Below are 16,547 nucleotides of genomic sequence, written 5' to 3'. Positions count from 1 at the left end.
GGGTTTACGAAGAACACTCATACACTGAAGAATTTTCTGTTTCTTCGTGCAGTTTCAGGGTTAGCATCAGAGTTTCCTCCGACTACGAACCATATCAGATCAAATCAACAAGCTAAGTCCTACTTCATATTTATTTTAAATATTCATTCTATTTTATTTTGTTTCTTTCATCAAATTAGGGTTAGCCTTAATTGTCATTGAATTATCCATACACTCACTACTTTCTGTTTATTTCTCCCTTTTCCAATTTTCAGGGTTTGCCAACCGCCAAAGCTCGATAGTCGGTAACCCTAAAACCTATCTGATTTACTTTCTTTAATTATTATTTATGTTAAACCTCTTGCACTGCTGGTCCGCTGGTTTCTTTTTCCCTTTCCCCATAGTATTTTTGTAACTGCTTCGAGGCTGTATTGTTTGGCCTTGAAGGCACTTAATATTGTTCATATTATTGTGTGGTTAGTAATTTAGGGAGTGGTAACCCTGAATTGAATTAGAATCACTTAATTACAAGATAAATTATTTTGAATATGATCACGTGATTGTTGTACCCACGCACCTTTTATGGTACCCCTCTTGTTGCCTGTTGTCTGTTGCCTTGTGTTTTTTTGCAGAATAGCCTTGTCCCTCGAATACGAGGATACCTCAGCAATGTTGCCCTCGATTCATTCAAAGGTCATAAGTCCCTAATGATGCTGCCTTCGATTCGCCAAATATGACCTCGTCCCTCGAAGTTGCCTACGAAGTGCTGAGGTATCCTCTGGTTGCCTAACGAAGATGGCTATTCTGATCCTTCTCTTAGACTACCTGTCTCTCTATGGCATGGGACAGTCTTATGGCGAACGATAATTCGACGACCCCTTCAACCTCCAAATCAAAGGACTTCCTTACCCTCTTATGGTATGGATAGCCCTGAAAGGCTAAAAGAACATTTTTCATCTAACCAGGTAATTTGCCCCTAATTGCTTTGCTCTGGTTTAAAAAAATCTTTTTCTTACACTTTCTCATAAACCTTCAAAAAGGCTACGCTCATTTACGAGCTAAAGTCCTTGTTTCTCTTCTTCTACATTTTTAAACTTTTGGTTTCAAAAGAGAAAAGCAATTAAGAGCCCATGGATAACCATGGATGCAAAGGGTGCCTTACACCTTCCCTTTGCATAAATTACCCCCCGAACTCGGTTTTTATTTAAAAGGTTTTTTCCTGTTCTTTTAGCCTTTCTGATAATTTGGATAAAATAAAAGTCGGGTGGCGACTCTTGCTTAACCGCGACATTTCGATAAAGTCAGTTCACCGTATTTACAGTTATGGAATATGTTCTAACATGTTGCTCAAGAAAGATGTTCGGACAGATCTTGTAACATGATATACAAGAACATCAGCACAAGCTGTTTTGAATCTTGACAGATTTGATTTGATTATGTGATATTTATTTTGGATATATCTCAGTATATTTCACAGGTCAAGAAGATTTAATCTGGAACAAGATTTGTATCTCCAATTGTATACATGTTTCTAGAATTGGATGTTAAGACAATTTAGGAAACTTGATATTTGTGTTCCAAGATTTAAGGAGATTTTGCTGCATAATTAGTACATCACTCAGCTTGTGGATCAAAGAAATATCTGGATGCAAATTGAGGTGTATTTAAAGAGAAAATCTGACCTAATGTAATTTGAACTTTTCATAATTTGTAAATTATGGGAAGCTTAGAGTTGCAGGTTTGTGAGTCTCTCGTGTAAGTGTAAGTCACCCTTGTATCTTTTGATACTTGAGCTAAACGTAATGTTCTCACTCATAAGCCTTTAGTAATGAGTTGAGTATTATTTTCACTCTTGAAGCTTTTAAGCAAAAGAGTTGAGTTTTTGTATTGGAAGTGTAATCTTCCTTATTGAGTTGTCTTTTGATGCAGTCACTGGGATTGGGACGGCTAGATATCGCTGAGGTGATTTAGGAAGTGCGATGACGATTTCCCATGTATGGATGTCGATTTCTAGGTAGAAGATGCAGTGGATAGTGATTAGGAGAAAAGTTATATGTTTAGGCTTTGAACTAATACTGCTAATAGTGGATTTCTTTTCTTGCTTGGTAACCCATAGAGTAGGTGATGTTGGACCGAACTGGGTTAACAATTCTCTGTGTTATTTATCTTTCTGCAATTTTTATTTCAGTATCAAACATAGCTTGATGAATCTGTTCAATTTGAAGATAAAATATGTACTCTCTTATAATAGTCACATGTAATATTTTTCTCATATTTAAAAAAGATTAATAAATTTAATAGATTTATTTTTTTTAGTAGTCTTTCAAAAATATTACTACCTCTGATCACATTTATAAGAAAAAGATTCTCTTTTTAGATACATTGAATAAATAATGAATTTGGACAATATGTTGTCCAGATACATTATTTATTCAATGTATATAAAAAGAGACTCTTTTCTTATAAATGGGACCAGAGGGGAGTATTTATATATTTATAATTATAACTTTGATTTTCATATTTTTAAGACCGAATTAAAGTATGACATGAAATATTAAAATTTAATTTATAATTTTGATTTACATATTTATGTATTAATGAGTGTAGCTTTGATTTGTATAATTTTAAATTAGGGTAACTAAATTAGGGTGATTAATAAATAGAAAGTATCTGTAATCCATATCTCTTTCGTATTATAACCACTCGTAATCTTTTTGATACAAAATTAAAAGATCAATAAATTTAATAGATGTGTAAGTATAATTTGCATATTCTTAATATCAAGTTAAAATATAACAAACAATATTAGGATGTCTTGACAACATAACTTAAAACTCATTTACACTTTATATAGATTAAATTGATTAATCTATTAATTATTCTCATAAGTATTTAATTCATAATAAAATATATTAAATAAAATGTATACAATGCAAATAAATAGTAGAAATTAAAAAAATTTATTAAATAAATTATTTATTTTTTAATTTTAAAAAAATTAGAAAGTACCTCTAATCTTTATCCCTCTCTTATTATATTAATTATAAGTACTTGTAATCTTTTTTACATATTAAAAGAAATCAATAAATTTAATAGATATGAAGGAAAAAAATTTGAAGTTCTTGTATAATATAAAATATATATTTGTGTATATATTTTGATGTATTATCAGGATGCTTTATAGTTTAATAAGATTTATATGAAATATAGGTTAGATAATAGGAAAAAAATGTAATTGGGTATATTTTAAGACAAAAGTAATTGATATGTGCCATAATTGGTGAAGTGTATAATTGGTAATAACTAATATGAGTTTATTATTGGTAGTAAATCAAAATGTTTTTTATATGAGTAAATGAATTATAATTAATATTAATTTTCATTATTAACTGAATCTAATGTAATACAATTATATAAATTTAATGTATTCACTTGGTTCTAGTTTTTAAATTAATGTAGTTTTAAATGATATTAGTAGTAATATTTTTTAAAATATGTTAAAATTTTGTAGAAATATATGTGAAACTAATTTTTTAATAAATTATAAAGGATAAAAAAAAGTAATAATAATACATATATTTTAATTACTTAAAAAAAATATGAAAGACAAAATATTTGTAATTATAAAGAATATTTTTAATAAATTTTGCAATAAAAGTACTTAAAAATATGTTTGTATTAAAATTTCCAAATAATTATAGTCAAATTATTTAGTAGAATATAATTGTAGTCAAATGTACTTCAAAGACAATATGTATACATGTTTTATCGTGCCACTCTGTCCGGTATTAAGTCAGTAACTACCCCATTATCATGTGATTCAAGTGATGCAAATTATTTCAATACATTTATATTTATCTTTTTATATGTATCTCACTTAAGTTTTAGAAAGAAAAATAAAATTATTATATGGATAAGTGCCTCAAATTTGTTATATTTATAGTTTATAGAATAAATTATAACTTTTGTTTTTTTTATTTATAATATATTTAAGAGGTGTACTGACAATAAAAATTATATTCCACACTTTCTTTTAAAAAGCAAGAATCAAAATGCAAAAACATCACATCACATGCTACCTATAACATAAACATGACTAATGAAATTTTTATACTATTTTAATTAATGAACTTCAAAAATAAAAGAAATTTAGAATGAAAAAAAAAACTATCCTTTAATTTTCACACAAACACAACAAAATATAACTTTTATCGGGACATTGGGACTGAAGCCTTCAGCATTTGCTTACTGCAACAATGACGAACATTCAACTCATAGCCGATTCGGCTAATGTGACTGCAACAATTTTGAAAATCAAGACAGATTATTACACTAAATCAACTGTATAAGAATAAAATCATCAATCACGCAACACAAAACATAATCATCAACATGCAACAATACAACTATATAAGAATAAAAATCAAAACATTGAGATTGCAATGAACACCGAATAATCCGATTAATTCTTAGAAGATCTAAACTCTGCAAAAACAGAACAGGTTAGTTGAACAAAACGAAATCCCAACATGCAACAATACAACTATATAAGAATAAAAATTAAAACATTGAGATCACACTGAACACCGAATAATCCGGTCAATTCTTGAAAGATCTAAACTCTGTAAAAACAGAACATGTTAGTTAAACATAACAAAATTCCAACATGCCACAGTACAACTATATAAGAATAAAAATCAAAACATTGCGATCGCAATGAACACCGAATAAATTGGTCAATTCTTGAAAGATTTAAACTGTGCAAAAACATAACAGTTAAACAGAACAAAATTCCAAAACCGTAAATTCAATAGAGCGAGCCATAGATCAATTGGTTTACTTTAATAACAAACCCAAATGAAAAGTTAAGAAGAAATCTAAGATCTGAGAGAAAGCATAAGAAGGAGATAGAGGGCGAAAGGCACTCTTTTTTTTCCTCTTTGTTTTTTCTCTCTTACAAACAACCATTACCGTGATTCAAGATGATAAATTATTTATATATAATGAATGAATGAAAGAAAGATGTTTATCACACACAAAGAGATATATGAATGAGAAAAGAGTATTTGTATATCCCCTTATATCACACACAAAAAGTTGAAAAGTTGAAAAGCCAGCATAAACCAAAACGAAGTCTTGCTATATCTTATATGCTACGTTTAATTTAAAAAAAAAGAAAAGAGATAAAGAGGCTTTTCAATTTTCAACGTGTTTCTTGAGTTGCTATTTGATAATAATAATAATTAGGTTTAAGTTTAGGCTATTCAAATTCAAATCCATTAATTAGTAGAATAATAATAATTAGTGGAATTAGTGGAATAATAATAATAACTAATTTATAATCAGATTAAAATAAATAAAAAAATGTTTGAAATAAGTTTAGTGATGACACATCAGCATCATTTATTGTCAAATTAATATAAATCAAGCATTCTGCAAATAGTCGATTTTAACCCTGAAATCAGAATAGTTTGAGTTTTTAATCAGAAGGTTAATTATGGTTTATCCAAATACTTTGATTTTTATAGATGTATATTAGACTCATAACTTATTAATATGTTATTAGAGAAATTTAACTTTCATATGTGTATATGGTGAAACCATGAAAAAAAAAACACAAACATATAAATTTAATACATAATGAAATGCAGGTATCCAATGACTAAACCATATTATTATTAAGGATACTGGTTTATATTTGGATAACAAAATGGAAACACGCTTTTATATTTTAGCATTTGGATTGAGTTTTAAAAAGTGGAATAATTTAGATACCAATTTGGTTAAGGGATAACCGGTTTTTTTGCATACCCCTAACTTTTTCCTTTTGATCAAACGAAATGGTGCTAGAGGAAACACCAAAGTTTTCTTCTAAGTACTTCTATTAGAGTATTGATTTCTTTCGGTGTTCCATATGATTTTATACATATGTAATACACATTTGAGAATAAAATTATTCTCTTATATATTTATTGTCATAAAAATAATAATTATAGGTTATTGATCTTTAAACCCGCTTGACTTTAACAATAATACTCCATAACACTATAGATAGAACACTTAGCATTCTTAAAATTTTCTTATTTGTGTTGCGAAAACACTGAGCCTTTTTAAATTGTTCTCATTTGATTGGTACTTCAACAGGTATAGGTATGAAGGGAGATATGGAAATTACCTTAAAGATTTCTCTTTTGGTTGGTGCTTCAACAGGTGTTGTGGAAACACTTGGCCTTCCTAGAAATTAAACATAAATTGTATCAACACAAATGGAAATACATCACTTCATGTATTCTAAAGAATTTCATTTGCATGTAATTGTTAATGGTAACCCTTTGAACAATTATTTCTATCATCATCAATAAAAAAATAAAATCAAGAGAAGAAAATATAAACATTAAATTTATCCTCTAGCAGCAAATACTAACTACTAACCAATCTTGATAACTAGTATAATGCCAATAGTAACAACATAAATTATAACAACAACATGAACAAAAATCTCAATATCTTCGCGACCCCATTTTCCTCAACGACGACACTCTAGGAAACTCGCCGCTAACACTAGCACGAGGTAGTTGCGGATGATTATTTTGTTGACCAGGTGCCGCCGCACTTTCGTTAACCTTCCAAACCTTAACAGACTTATCCAAACTCCCACTATACAAAATCCATCTTCTCTCATTCAACATTGCATCTGGATCCTTCTCGGCGGCAAGACACTTCACTGGTCCGCTATGTCCTGACAACACCGACATACAACCATGTTCATTACTCATGGACCTTTTCCATACACATATCGCCATATCAGCAGAACCACTAAATAACAAACTCCCAGCCGTCGCTAAACACAAAACCGCCAATTTATGTCCCCTCAAAACTCCACTGTGTTCTAAATTTGTTTCCCTCACCCAATAATTAACCAACCCATCCGAAGAACCCGCGTATAAAAATGTCCCTTCTGAATTCAACGCTAAAGCTGTCACCGCACATTCTTGTTTCAACAACGTCTGTGAAAAAAAATGCTTCGTCGCTTTTCCTTGCATTTCTCGTCGCCACATTTTAACTGTACCGTCGGCTGAGCCGGTGAAAACCAAAACGTCGAATCCGACGACAAGCGCGTTAACCGCGTCGTCATGAGCCGTCACTGATTCCAAACATTTGTAATTCGAAGAACGCCATACTTTAAACGTTTTATCCCATGAAGCCGAGTAAATTAACGAATTATCTTCCGTTAAACTTAGACATGAGATCGCGTCATAATGTTTAATCCATAACATGTTGCGATGTTTTTTAACTTCGACGTAGTTGCTTGGTTTCATTGAACATTTTATATAATTTCTTAGCGTCGGCAATGTTGCGACTCTTCTGTGAACCCGTTCGTTCTTCCCGGAGACTTTCCATACACGGATTCTTCCGTCTTGATGGCCGGTGAGAATCTTCTCACCGGCAATAACAATTGCTTTAACTAAACCGCTGTTTGATTTAAACCCCGCGAATTCCTTTTGATTCTTCCAAACACGAATGTTTTTGCTATCGGAACCGGTGTATAATAAATCCTTAGTTGCCGCGAGGGAGTAAATGTGACCTTCCTCGCGGACTAATGAACCAACAAGAGCATCTTCGCTAGAAGATGCAGCTTCTTCGTTGAGATGAGAGGACCAAGGTGATTTCGATAATGGGGAAAGAGTAGCATCATATGGAGAGTTATCGGCTGCCATGACAGGATCCAAATGAGGAGCGTCGATAGTGATAACTGGGCTATTTTTTCTTGGATGATTCTCGGAGTTGTATCCGTCAAATTCATCGTCGTTCTTTTTTAATTTTCCGTATCTTCTACCGCGAGTGCTGCTTCCGTCGCGTCCATTTTTTGATGAACCTGTCATTGTTATAATTAATGTTGATTACTTAGTTGCTATCATGAAAAGGTTTTGATTATTTTACAGAAAGGAAGGTTAGGGATAAAGAATAATGGTTTTGTTTTGGGAATGACAATGTGGTTTGTTAGACATGCAATTGTTGTTTGTTATGGCTAATTGTATTATGCCATGTCATGTTGTTTTAGGATTAGGTGATGTCTAAACTAGGGAATTATGTGATTTTAGATTGGAATCAGTCAACGTAGTTGATTTGGTCAATTAACTAATATTGACGCTTTTTTTCTTTTCTTATTGAGATAATTGTTGCCTCTTGTAATTCATGCAACAAAATATTCACTTTATATTTGGTTGATTCGTGTTAGAGTATTTTTTATTTTGAACAATATCAATAAAATATTAATAAGTATATTGTTGAGATAATTTGACACACAAGACAATAAGCATAAGTATATAAAGATATATGCATTTTCTGGAAATTTTGGATGAAATTAGGGTACATAAAATGTTTATTGGAATGAAAACATAGCCAACGTAACTATTTTTGAAAAAAACCGTTGCCAAAAGGCAGGGAGGGGGAAAAGCAAAATTCGCTAACATTACAGGGGGTGAATTACTATTAACCCTTTTTTTAAATTACCAAGTTGTGATAATTTGATTGGGTTGCACGTCACTTACTTGCAACACAATCAAATTGACAATATTGCTGAATTATATGGTCAATACTCTTTTTAATTTACATTACCTAATATTCTCATTCTCATTATTTCTTTGAGATCTCCAAGTCTTGCTTTCTTCAATCGGTAAGAATATTTGAGTGTTGAAGTTTAGTCTTACGATATTCAATCTTCAATTTCTCTTTGCCAACTTGATCTTTTAGGAATGATATTTTCTTTCTATATACTTGCTCCTACCATGACTTATTAGACAGCTATCTGGATCAATTATTCATTTGTTGTCAACTAATAGCCTGATTTTCAAAACTTCACTAAAATTCAACTCTTCCAATAGCATTTCAATCCACAATGCTTGGCAGGCTGCATAATAGGCTGCAACATATTCCACTTCACATATGGCCACTATTCCTTACTTATTTGAACTCCATAAAATTGAAGTTTCTCCATATCATGAACAAGTAACCAAATATACTCTTCATGTCATCTTGATAACATCCCCAATCTAAATCAAAATAGCCATATGCCCTTGCTTCCCTTCTTTAATTCTCCTGAGTTGGCATGAACATTCCATGGTTTGTAGCGCCTTTGATGTATTTGAAGATTCTTTTAGAAGCAAGTAAATGAAATGACCTTGGTTCCTCTAAGTATCTACTTACCAAGCCCACATTACGGGAAATATCAAGTTGATAATCTACACTTTTATCAATTTAAGGGTTTTATTTTAGCATTTTATCTTGTTTTTTCATTTCGTTTTGTTCTATTTTACTTCCCTTTACTCGTTTTCTTTGTATTTTAGGGGCTTTGAAGGTGCAAAGTCATGATAAAATGGATAAAAGCCAAACTGAAAAAGAAACCAAAAGATGCTTGAAAATTGGACAAGAGAGCATATGAAAATGCACAAAACCAGGGGGCACTATAATCTGATCCTAATGACCATTACGGCCGTAATGGCCCCATAGGAAAACTTCCCAAAATTGGCATTTTATATCACTAGGTTGAGGGCATTACGTTAAGTTCATAATGTCCCTAACGACCTTTGGATTTTCTATATTTTGTTGCTTTGTTTCTGGCCCTTCCACTCCCCAAATAGTTACACTTTGATATTAAGTCTCTCTAATTTTGAATTATGGCTATTTTAAATAGCTTTAGGGATATAAAAACACCTTGTAACCTCATATTACATTATCTCTTACATTTACTAATTTTCTTCACATATTAGTTTACAACACTTTTATTTTTCCTACAATTGTGCATTCTTGAAAAAAATTTCAATTGGAGCACGTACTTAGTTATAATCTCATTTCATAATTCATATTACATTTTTCTATTGTTTTATCTTTAATCTGCTTATGTCTATATTTAAAATATGTATATGTTTATCTTTAACATATGTGAGTAATTTTATTTAAATTTAGGATCCTGAGGACAATATAAATGACATACCTCGTGTGGGCTCTTGATTTGATGTCTGTTAATGAGAAATTATGTGATTGCTCTAGTCTTTTAGGACTTCATGTACATTTCGATACAAAAGTAGAGATAGTCTTAGATAGCGGTTGGGTATTGAAAGGGTATGACTGATATCTGAGCTAAAAAGACCAGACGATTAAATCAAGGCTACGAATGGATATGATTGATCTTCCTCTAGGCTTAAACCAAGCAACCAATTTTGCATAATAGTGGTTGCACTCTCCATATTGTTGATGTGAGTTATAGGAATCATGGTTTCCTTCCTCACATGCAAATAAATTATAGCGCTGCTAACACTGATTCAACTAAGGGAAGTGATTGCGGTGATGAAGCTCCAACCATAATTGATGTTAAGCCACATGTTTTATAAAAATATAGTATTACTTGTTGTCTTGCAACTCAAGCATCTAATGAAAGAGAAATAATTCAAAAGAAAGGAATTGTAGAATGATTATATTAGGATTGATTGATTCTAATATAATATGGAATATGGATTTATAATTTAATTTCCACTTCCTAATCGGTTTACTTATTGAGCAAGTAAATTAATAAAGTTAGTTAATTTTATCTAACTTTCAACATCCTAGCTTAATAAATTAATAATCGCAAACATAAGTAGTTAGTTAGGTTGTACATATGATTTTGATTAATCTTAAGCCTAAATTAAACAAAATTAATTCCTAATCATAAGCTTATTAAAACTAACAATTAAAATTTCTCTCTTAAGCATTAGAAATTTATCTCTTTTAACAATTTTGGTGAACCAATTCGTCCATTGATCATGAGTAGATAAATACTTTCTTATAAGATTTTATTTATTCACTTGATCTCTAAGATAATGAAAGTTTACCATATTATATTTTATTTTCCCATATCAAATGAAATTTCTTTACAAGATTGATGCCTTACTTGTTATTTATCTTCAACTTGACTACAATGTTAGTGTTTATCTTAAACTCGTTCATGAAAGATTATATCTAATTTCCTTGGAAAGCACTTAGAGATCCAGCCACATACCCAAGTTCACGGTTTGGTAAGGCTATAACAAATTGTTTCTTGGATCACCAAGACATTGGTGATCCTTGAAACTTCAATATGTGTTTGGTTGTTATCCTTTTATCCACTTTGTCCCCAGACAAGTCAACATCATAGAAATCTTCCAATTCTAGCATGTTTGGTGTCACGAATTTAGGGAATAAGATTCTATCATGGATATTTTCATTAATGTACCTTAGCATTCTCTTGGAAGCTAGAAGGTGAAATTTCAAAGGGTTTCTCATAAATTTTCTTACCCCTCCAACATAAAATCAACTATTTGGTCTATTGTGGCATATGTACCTTAAGAAGCCAAAGAGTTGTCTAAACATAGTAGGACCATAACTTCATTATTGTCATCATCTATGATATTTAAGTGGAACCTTATTTTACAGGTTACGTTTAGGTGACATGCCTTTAATAAAGGACAACAACTTTTCATGATGACAATTAATGTCTAATGATGACAAATAGTCCTTAATGACGATAACTAAAGTACATCATAAAGTAGTTAAAGTAGTCCAAATCGTTTTTGTTTATCTATTACTTAAATAAGTGATTTTCACACCTTTTCTTTTTGTTCCCATATTTCTGTGGTGTATTTTGATTTCTCGTCTTTGTGCGGGTATTTTGTTTTTTCGTTTTTGTGCGGTGTTCATTTGTTTCAGGTTGAAAGATTAGTTTCGATCTAATGCAGATTCAATCAATGACTTTGGTGCCGTCAACGCTACAGATCCGGAAGCATGAATATTTCGGACATCTCAATACAATCAATACATTAATATTTGTAGGCATATGCAATTTGCCGTTTTATGCTATTAACATGGATGCTGTGGATTTGTTCGCAGATTCATCCTTTTTGTTTTTGGCGATTTTGAATTTGTATTGCAACGATGTACTTTATCGATTTGAATGAATGAATATCATTTATTTTCTGTCAAAAAAAAAACTCTATAATGATGGCAACCAAGTAGAACCTAACACAAGTTGCATCTCAAGTGAACTCAAGTAAGTGTTAACAAGACAAAAACGTCTGATAAGACTTGAAATATGTGAAAGACTGTCTCGACACGTCTGAGTGAACATATTGTAAAACATAAGGGTTTTCTCGTAAAAGTACATGGATAATCATACACACATACATAATCATGTTTTCAAACTTATTTTTATCAAGAAAACATTTTCAAAAATGTCTCAAAGTCGTTCTAGGTGAGTTGGATGTAAGAACAAGATTTAGTTCTGCATCTGGATTTTAGTTTTAATGATAACAATACATAGTTTCATAAAGAACAACTTTGTACCCTAATGGTTTTGTTAAGTGTGCAGCTACTAGTAAACAAGTTCTAACTCTGAGAATGTGACTCGTGACGTCATCAAACTCTAAACCTAGAACACTCTAACTCAAAGGAGAAAAATAAGGTGTGATCTAGAAAGATAATCAAGCTTTCAACCACTCTACTCAATGCTTTTGTTTATCGCTCATCCAAAAAGCTTTGGTTTATGTCTCTTATAGATAAGCATATGATATTATCAAGTTCTGAAGTCTTGCATTCAACATATTCTGAAGAACTGTGTTACCTGACTCTAAATTAAGACTCTGAATACCAAGTTCTGAAGACTCTCTCATAGAGACTTTGATTCTTCTATGTATGATTCATCAACTCTCTTTCTCAAGCCTATGAATATTAGAAGATAAGATCAAAAGGTTTTATGAGAGAACATAGTATGCAATATAAGATCAATATTCCTTCCACTACACTGATTTCAAGGGAAAAGTGTTGTACTATTGTACCATGTTGCCTCCCATTTTCTGCAAACTGTTATGCAAGGATACAACTATACATTTATGGAATTACATCTTCACCTCCAACGAATCTTTTCATTTCCTATATAAAGGAGTCTTGGAATAATGGAACAATAACAACTTCTACGTGAAAATTGCAATAACTTGAGACTTTTGAGAGAAAGAAAAACATACACGCAGGGAACTTTTGTTCTTACACTTTTATAGAAAATATTTTTATTGTAAATATTTGTGATAAATTTGTGTAATCTGCTTTCATATAAGCATTCTTGTAACACACTTTGTTTCTCAACTTTTGAGTTGTATTTCCTTGAGAATAAGGTATAGTCATAATTTCTCAATAAGACATTGATAGTTTGTCTTTGTGGTTGTAATCGAGTTTGATTATAGTGGATTAAATCCTTGTGATAGGGCAAAATCACCTTGGCGGATGGACTAGAGGTAACTTCGTTAACAGCGAACTAGGATAATAATTAGGGGTGGCAAAACAGGCCGCCCCGCGCCCGCCTAATGTCCGCTAAAAAGCGAGCGGGGGGGGGCAAGTCCGCCAAGTAAAATGGGCATAAAAATCATGCCCGCTCCGCCAAGGTGGCGGGATGGCGGGCGGCGGGCTTGCCCACCTTTTTTTTTTAATTTTTCTTTAATTTTTTAATAGATTAATAGTCTTTTTTTTACCTTTCAATTAAATTTTTCAATTATTTTTTAGAACAATGTTTTATAAAGAATCTTTTAAATAAATTTTACCTAAAAAAATATTGCATATATTTACAAATAAATGTATAAAATAAAACCATCAAGAATTTGAATTACTAGAATTAACTAAAAATGGGAGGACTTAAGGCGAGATAAGCTTAACAAATATGTGAGACGGGCTTTAGCGGGCGGCAAGTTTTGGCGGGGCGCGCTTAGGTGGACGATAGGTTTTGGCGGGGCGGGCTTTGGTGGGCGGCGGGCCCAAAATTCCAACCCAACCCGCCATTTTTTGGCGGGTGCGCGGGCTGCCCCGACGGGTCACCACCCATTTTTCCACCCCTAATAATAATATCGGTGTTTAATATTTTTGTTCCAAATTCTCTCTTTGTTGGTTTGGGTAGCAAAATATTTTCATTTTGGAAACCCAATTCTAACCCCCATTTCTTGTGTTTTCTTAAACTTCAATTGACATCAGAGCTCTGGTTCTGGTATTGATTGTTTATCAAACACTTCACCGTGTTAGATAAAGATCAAGATTTTTGAAACACAATGGCAGGAGTCCCACCACAAGCTGCAACCGTTGGTAACAATGGCAGAGATCACTATCGTGCCAAACCCCCAGTTTTTGATGGAGAAAAATTTGACTATTGGAAAGACATAATTGAAAGTTTATTTCTTGGCCATGATGTGGATCTATGTGATATGGTAGTTGATATTGATGATAGTGGTAACAAGTTAAAAAGAAGAGTGATGAATGACCAACAAAAGAAAGATTAAAGAAATCATCATAAAGCTAGAACCATTCTGTTGAATGCTATATCATATTCTGAGTATGATAAAATCACAAATAGAGACACAACTAAGTCTATATTTGAATCATTAAAGATGACTCGTGAAGGAAATGCTCGAGTGAAAGAAAATAAGGTGCTTGCCTTGATACAAAAGTATGAAGCCTTCAAAATGGAGGATGATGAAATAGTTGTGAACGTGTTCTCAAGGTTTCAAACTATAGTTGCAAGATTGAAGGTTATGGACAAAGGTTACTCTGTTGCAGATCATGTTAAGAAGATTATCAGAATTTTATCCAAGAGATGGAGGCCTATCATAACTGCGTTGAATCTGTTTAAAGATCTAAACAACACCACTCTTGAAGAACTTGTAAGTTCCTAAAGAAGTCATGCGATAGAGCTTGAAGAGGATGAGCCTCAAAGAAAAGTTAAATATGTGTCTCTGAGATATATGGGAAAGTCTGAAAAGACTAAAGCCTTTCAAGTTGAAGAGAAAGAGGAATTTGAAGAAGATTCTAAAGAAGAAGATAGTTATCTCTTCTTTTCAGAAGAGTTAACCAACTCTGGAAGAATAGACAAATCAAGTTCAAAGGATCAAGAAGGACAGGTTGTCTCTTCGAGTCTACATGTGGATTTAAAAAGTCCGGTGCTAGCAAAGACATTACTTGTTTTAAGTGCAAGGAGCCATGTCACTACAAAAATGAATGTCCCAAACAGAGAAAAGAAATATCAAATAAGAAAGTATTCAGAGAGAAGAATAAAGGTCTAATGGCTACCTGGGATGACTCTGAATCCTCAAAGAAGATGACTTTGAGGAAGAGCAAGCAAACGTGGCGCTGATGGCACGCACAGAAGCCTCCGGTGATAAGACACAATAAGAATTTGAATTTGAGTCAGACTCTAAAGAGGTATTTTCTGACATATCTCATTCTAAATTAGAATCATGTTTATTTGAAATTCTAGAAAAGTATAAAACGCTTCAGAACAAATACAAGGATCTGAAATTAGTCCATGTATTTTGAATTTGAAGCATATAATAAGCTTAAGAAATAATTCTCCACTCTGAATGAAGAAAATTTTATTCTTAAATATGATAATTTTGTCCTTCAAAGTAAGAGTTCTAAACTTGAGGAAGAACTTCTTTCAGAAGCTTCAATAGATTCAAAAAATGTCATAAAGAAATATGAAAAATATTTTCCGACATTTTTGGCTAGAAACACAGATAGAAGTAAAATGGATTTGATTATCAATGTAGTTAGCAGGAATGGAATGTATGTTCAAGAGTGCGCCTAAAAGGGGGTGGGAATTAGGTACTTTAAAAACTTCTGGTTTTGAGACTCAAGTTGTTCTTATTTTTTTGGTTTGATGCAAGAGTTTTGAAATGTGTACTTTCGTTTCTGGTTATGATTTGTGAAAGCGGTATACGCGGAAAAGTAAAGAACACAAGGATGTATCCTGCTTCCCCTCACAATCCGAGAGTATTCCAGTCCCCTTTCAACACGAAAGATATTTTACTATTGTTATGAGTTATACAAGACCAACACAATCACCAAGGACAATCCTCTTGTGATTACCCAAGTTGAAATGAGAACAATCCTCTAAAACTCAACTCCCTTGCTTCCAACAATCCTGGATAACAAGGAACAAACCAAACACGTAGAACAAGAAAACAATCCTTTCCTTTATACTCTCTTGTTTCCAACAATCCTAGAAAAATAAGGACTACACTATACATAATCTTAATTCCAACAATTCTGGAAAAATAAGATGTGATATAACGAGAGTTTTTGAATATATAAGTTTATGGAACAATTATCACTTTGAGTGATATATCAATGTAATTGATCTTCCCTTACAATAACAATAATTCACAAACATAAAAGTATAGAATGCTCAATAATTTTCTATTATGAATGATACGAAAATTATGCAGAAAATTCCTTGAATGAAGGTTAAGTATTTGAGATGTGAATTTCTAAAAAATGCAAAAGTTTGATTGGAAGAGGTAAATTGTAATTTGAAGTTTTATGTATTTATATGAGCATAACACCTTTATGAATCATGGTAAAGTCATGGAAAAATATCATGAACAAATGGCAAGTTAAATTAAAAGGAATTCATAAAGAGGTGCATGAAAAGGTGTTAAAAAAGTTGTTGTTTTTTCAAATTCGTACAAGACTTGTTAAGTCGGTTTTAACAGATACTTGACTTAACAAATACATAACGT

At 32.0% G+C, this 16,547-nt stretch overlaps 1 protein-coding gene across 1 annotated transcript; it reads right to left on the bottom strand.

The window, feature by feature from the left end:
• Nucleotides 1-6,315: 6,315 nt before the first annotated feature.
• On the bottom strand, nucleotides 6,316-7,976 carry LOC131633550 (protein JINGUBANG-like). The gene has a single exon (XM_058904247.1). It carries the CDS (start codon nucleotides 7,860-7,862, stop codon nucleotides 6,480-6,482), a length of 1,383 nt encoding a protein of 460 aa, XP_058760230.1. The 5' UTR covers nucleotides 7,863-7,976; the 3' UTR covers nucleotides 6,316-6,479.
• Between the last annotated feature and the right edge of the window lie 8,571 nt (nucleotides 7,977-16,547).

Source organism: Vicia villosa, unplaced genomic scaffold, assembly GCF_029867415.1.
Source record: "Vicia villosa cultivar HV-30 ecotype Madison, WI unplaced genomic scaffold, Vvil1.0 ctg.001135F_1_1, whole genome shotgun sequence".
NCBI classification, from domain to species: Eukaryota; Viridiplantae; Streptophyta; class Magnoliopsida; order Fabales; family Fabaceae; genus Vicia; species Vicia villosa.
The sequence above is the reverse complement of the archived record's forward strand: the minus strand, read 5'-3'. Positions and strand labels throughout refer to the sequence as shown.

Excerpts from the sequence above, each read along its gene's own strand:
- LOC131633550 (XM_058904247.1), bottom strand. The coding sequence starts at position 7,862 with ATGACAGGTTCATCAAAAAATGGACGCGACGGAAGCAGCACTCGCGGT.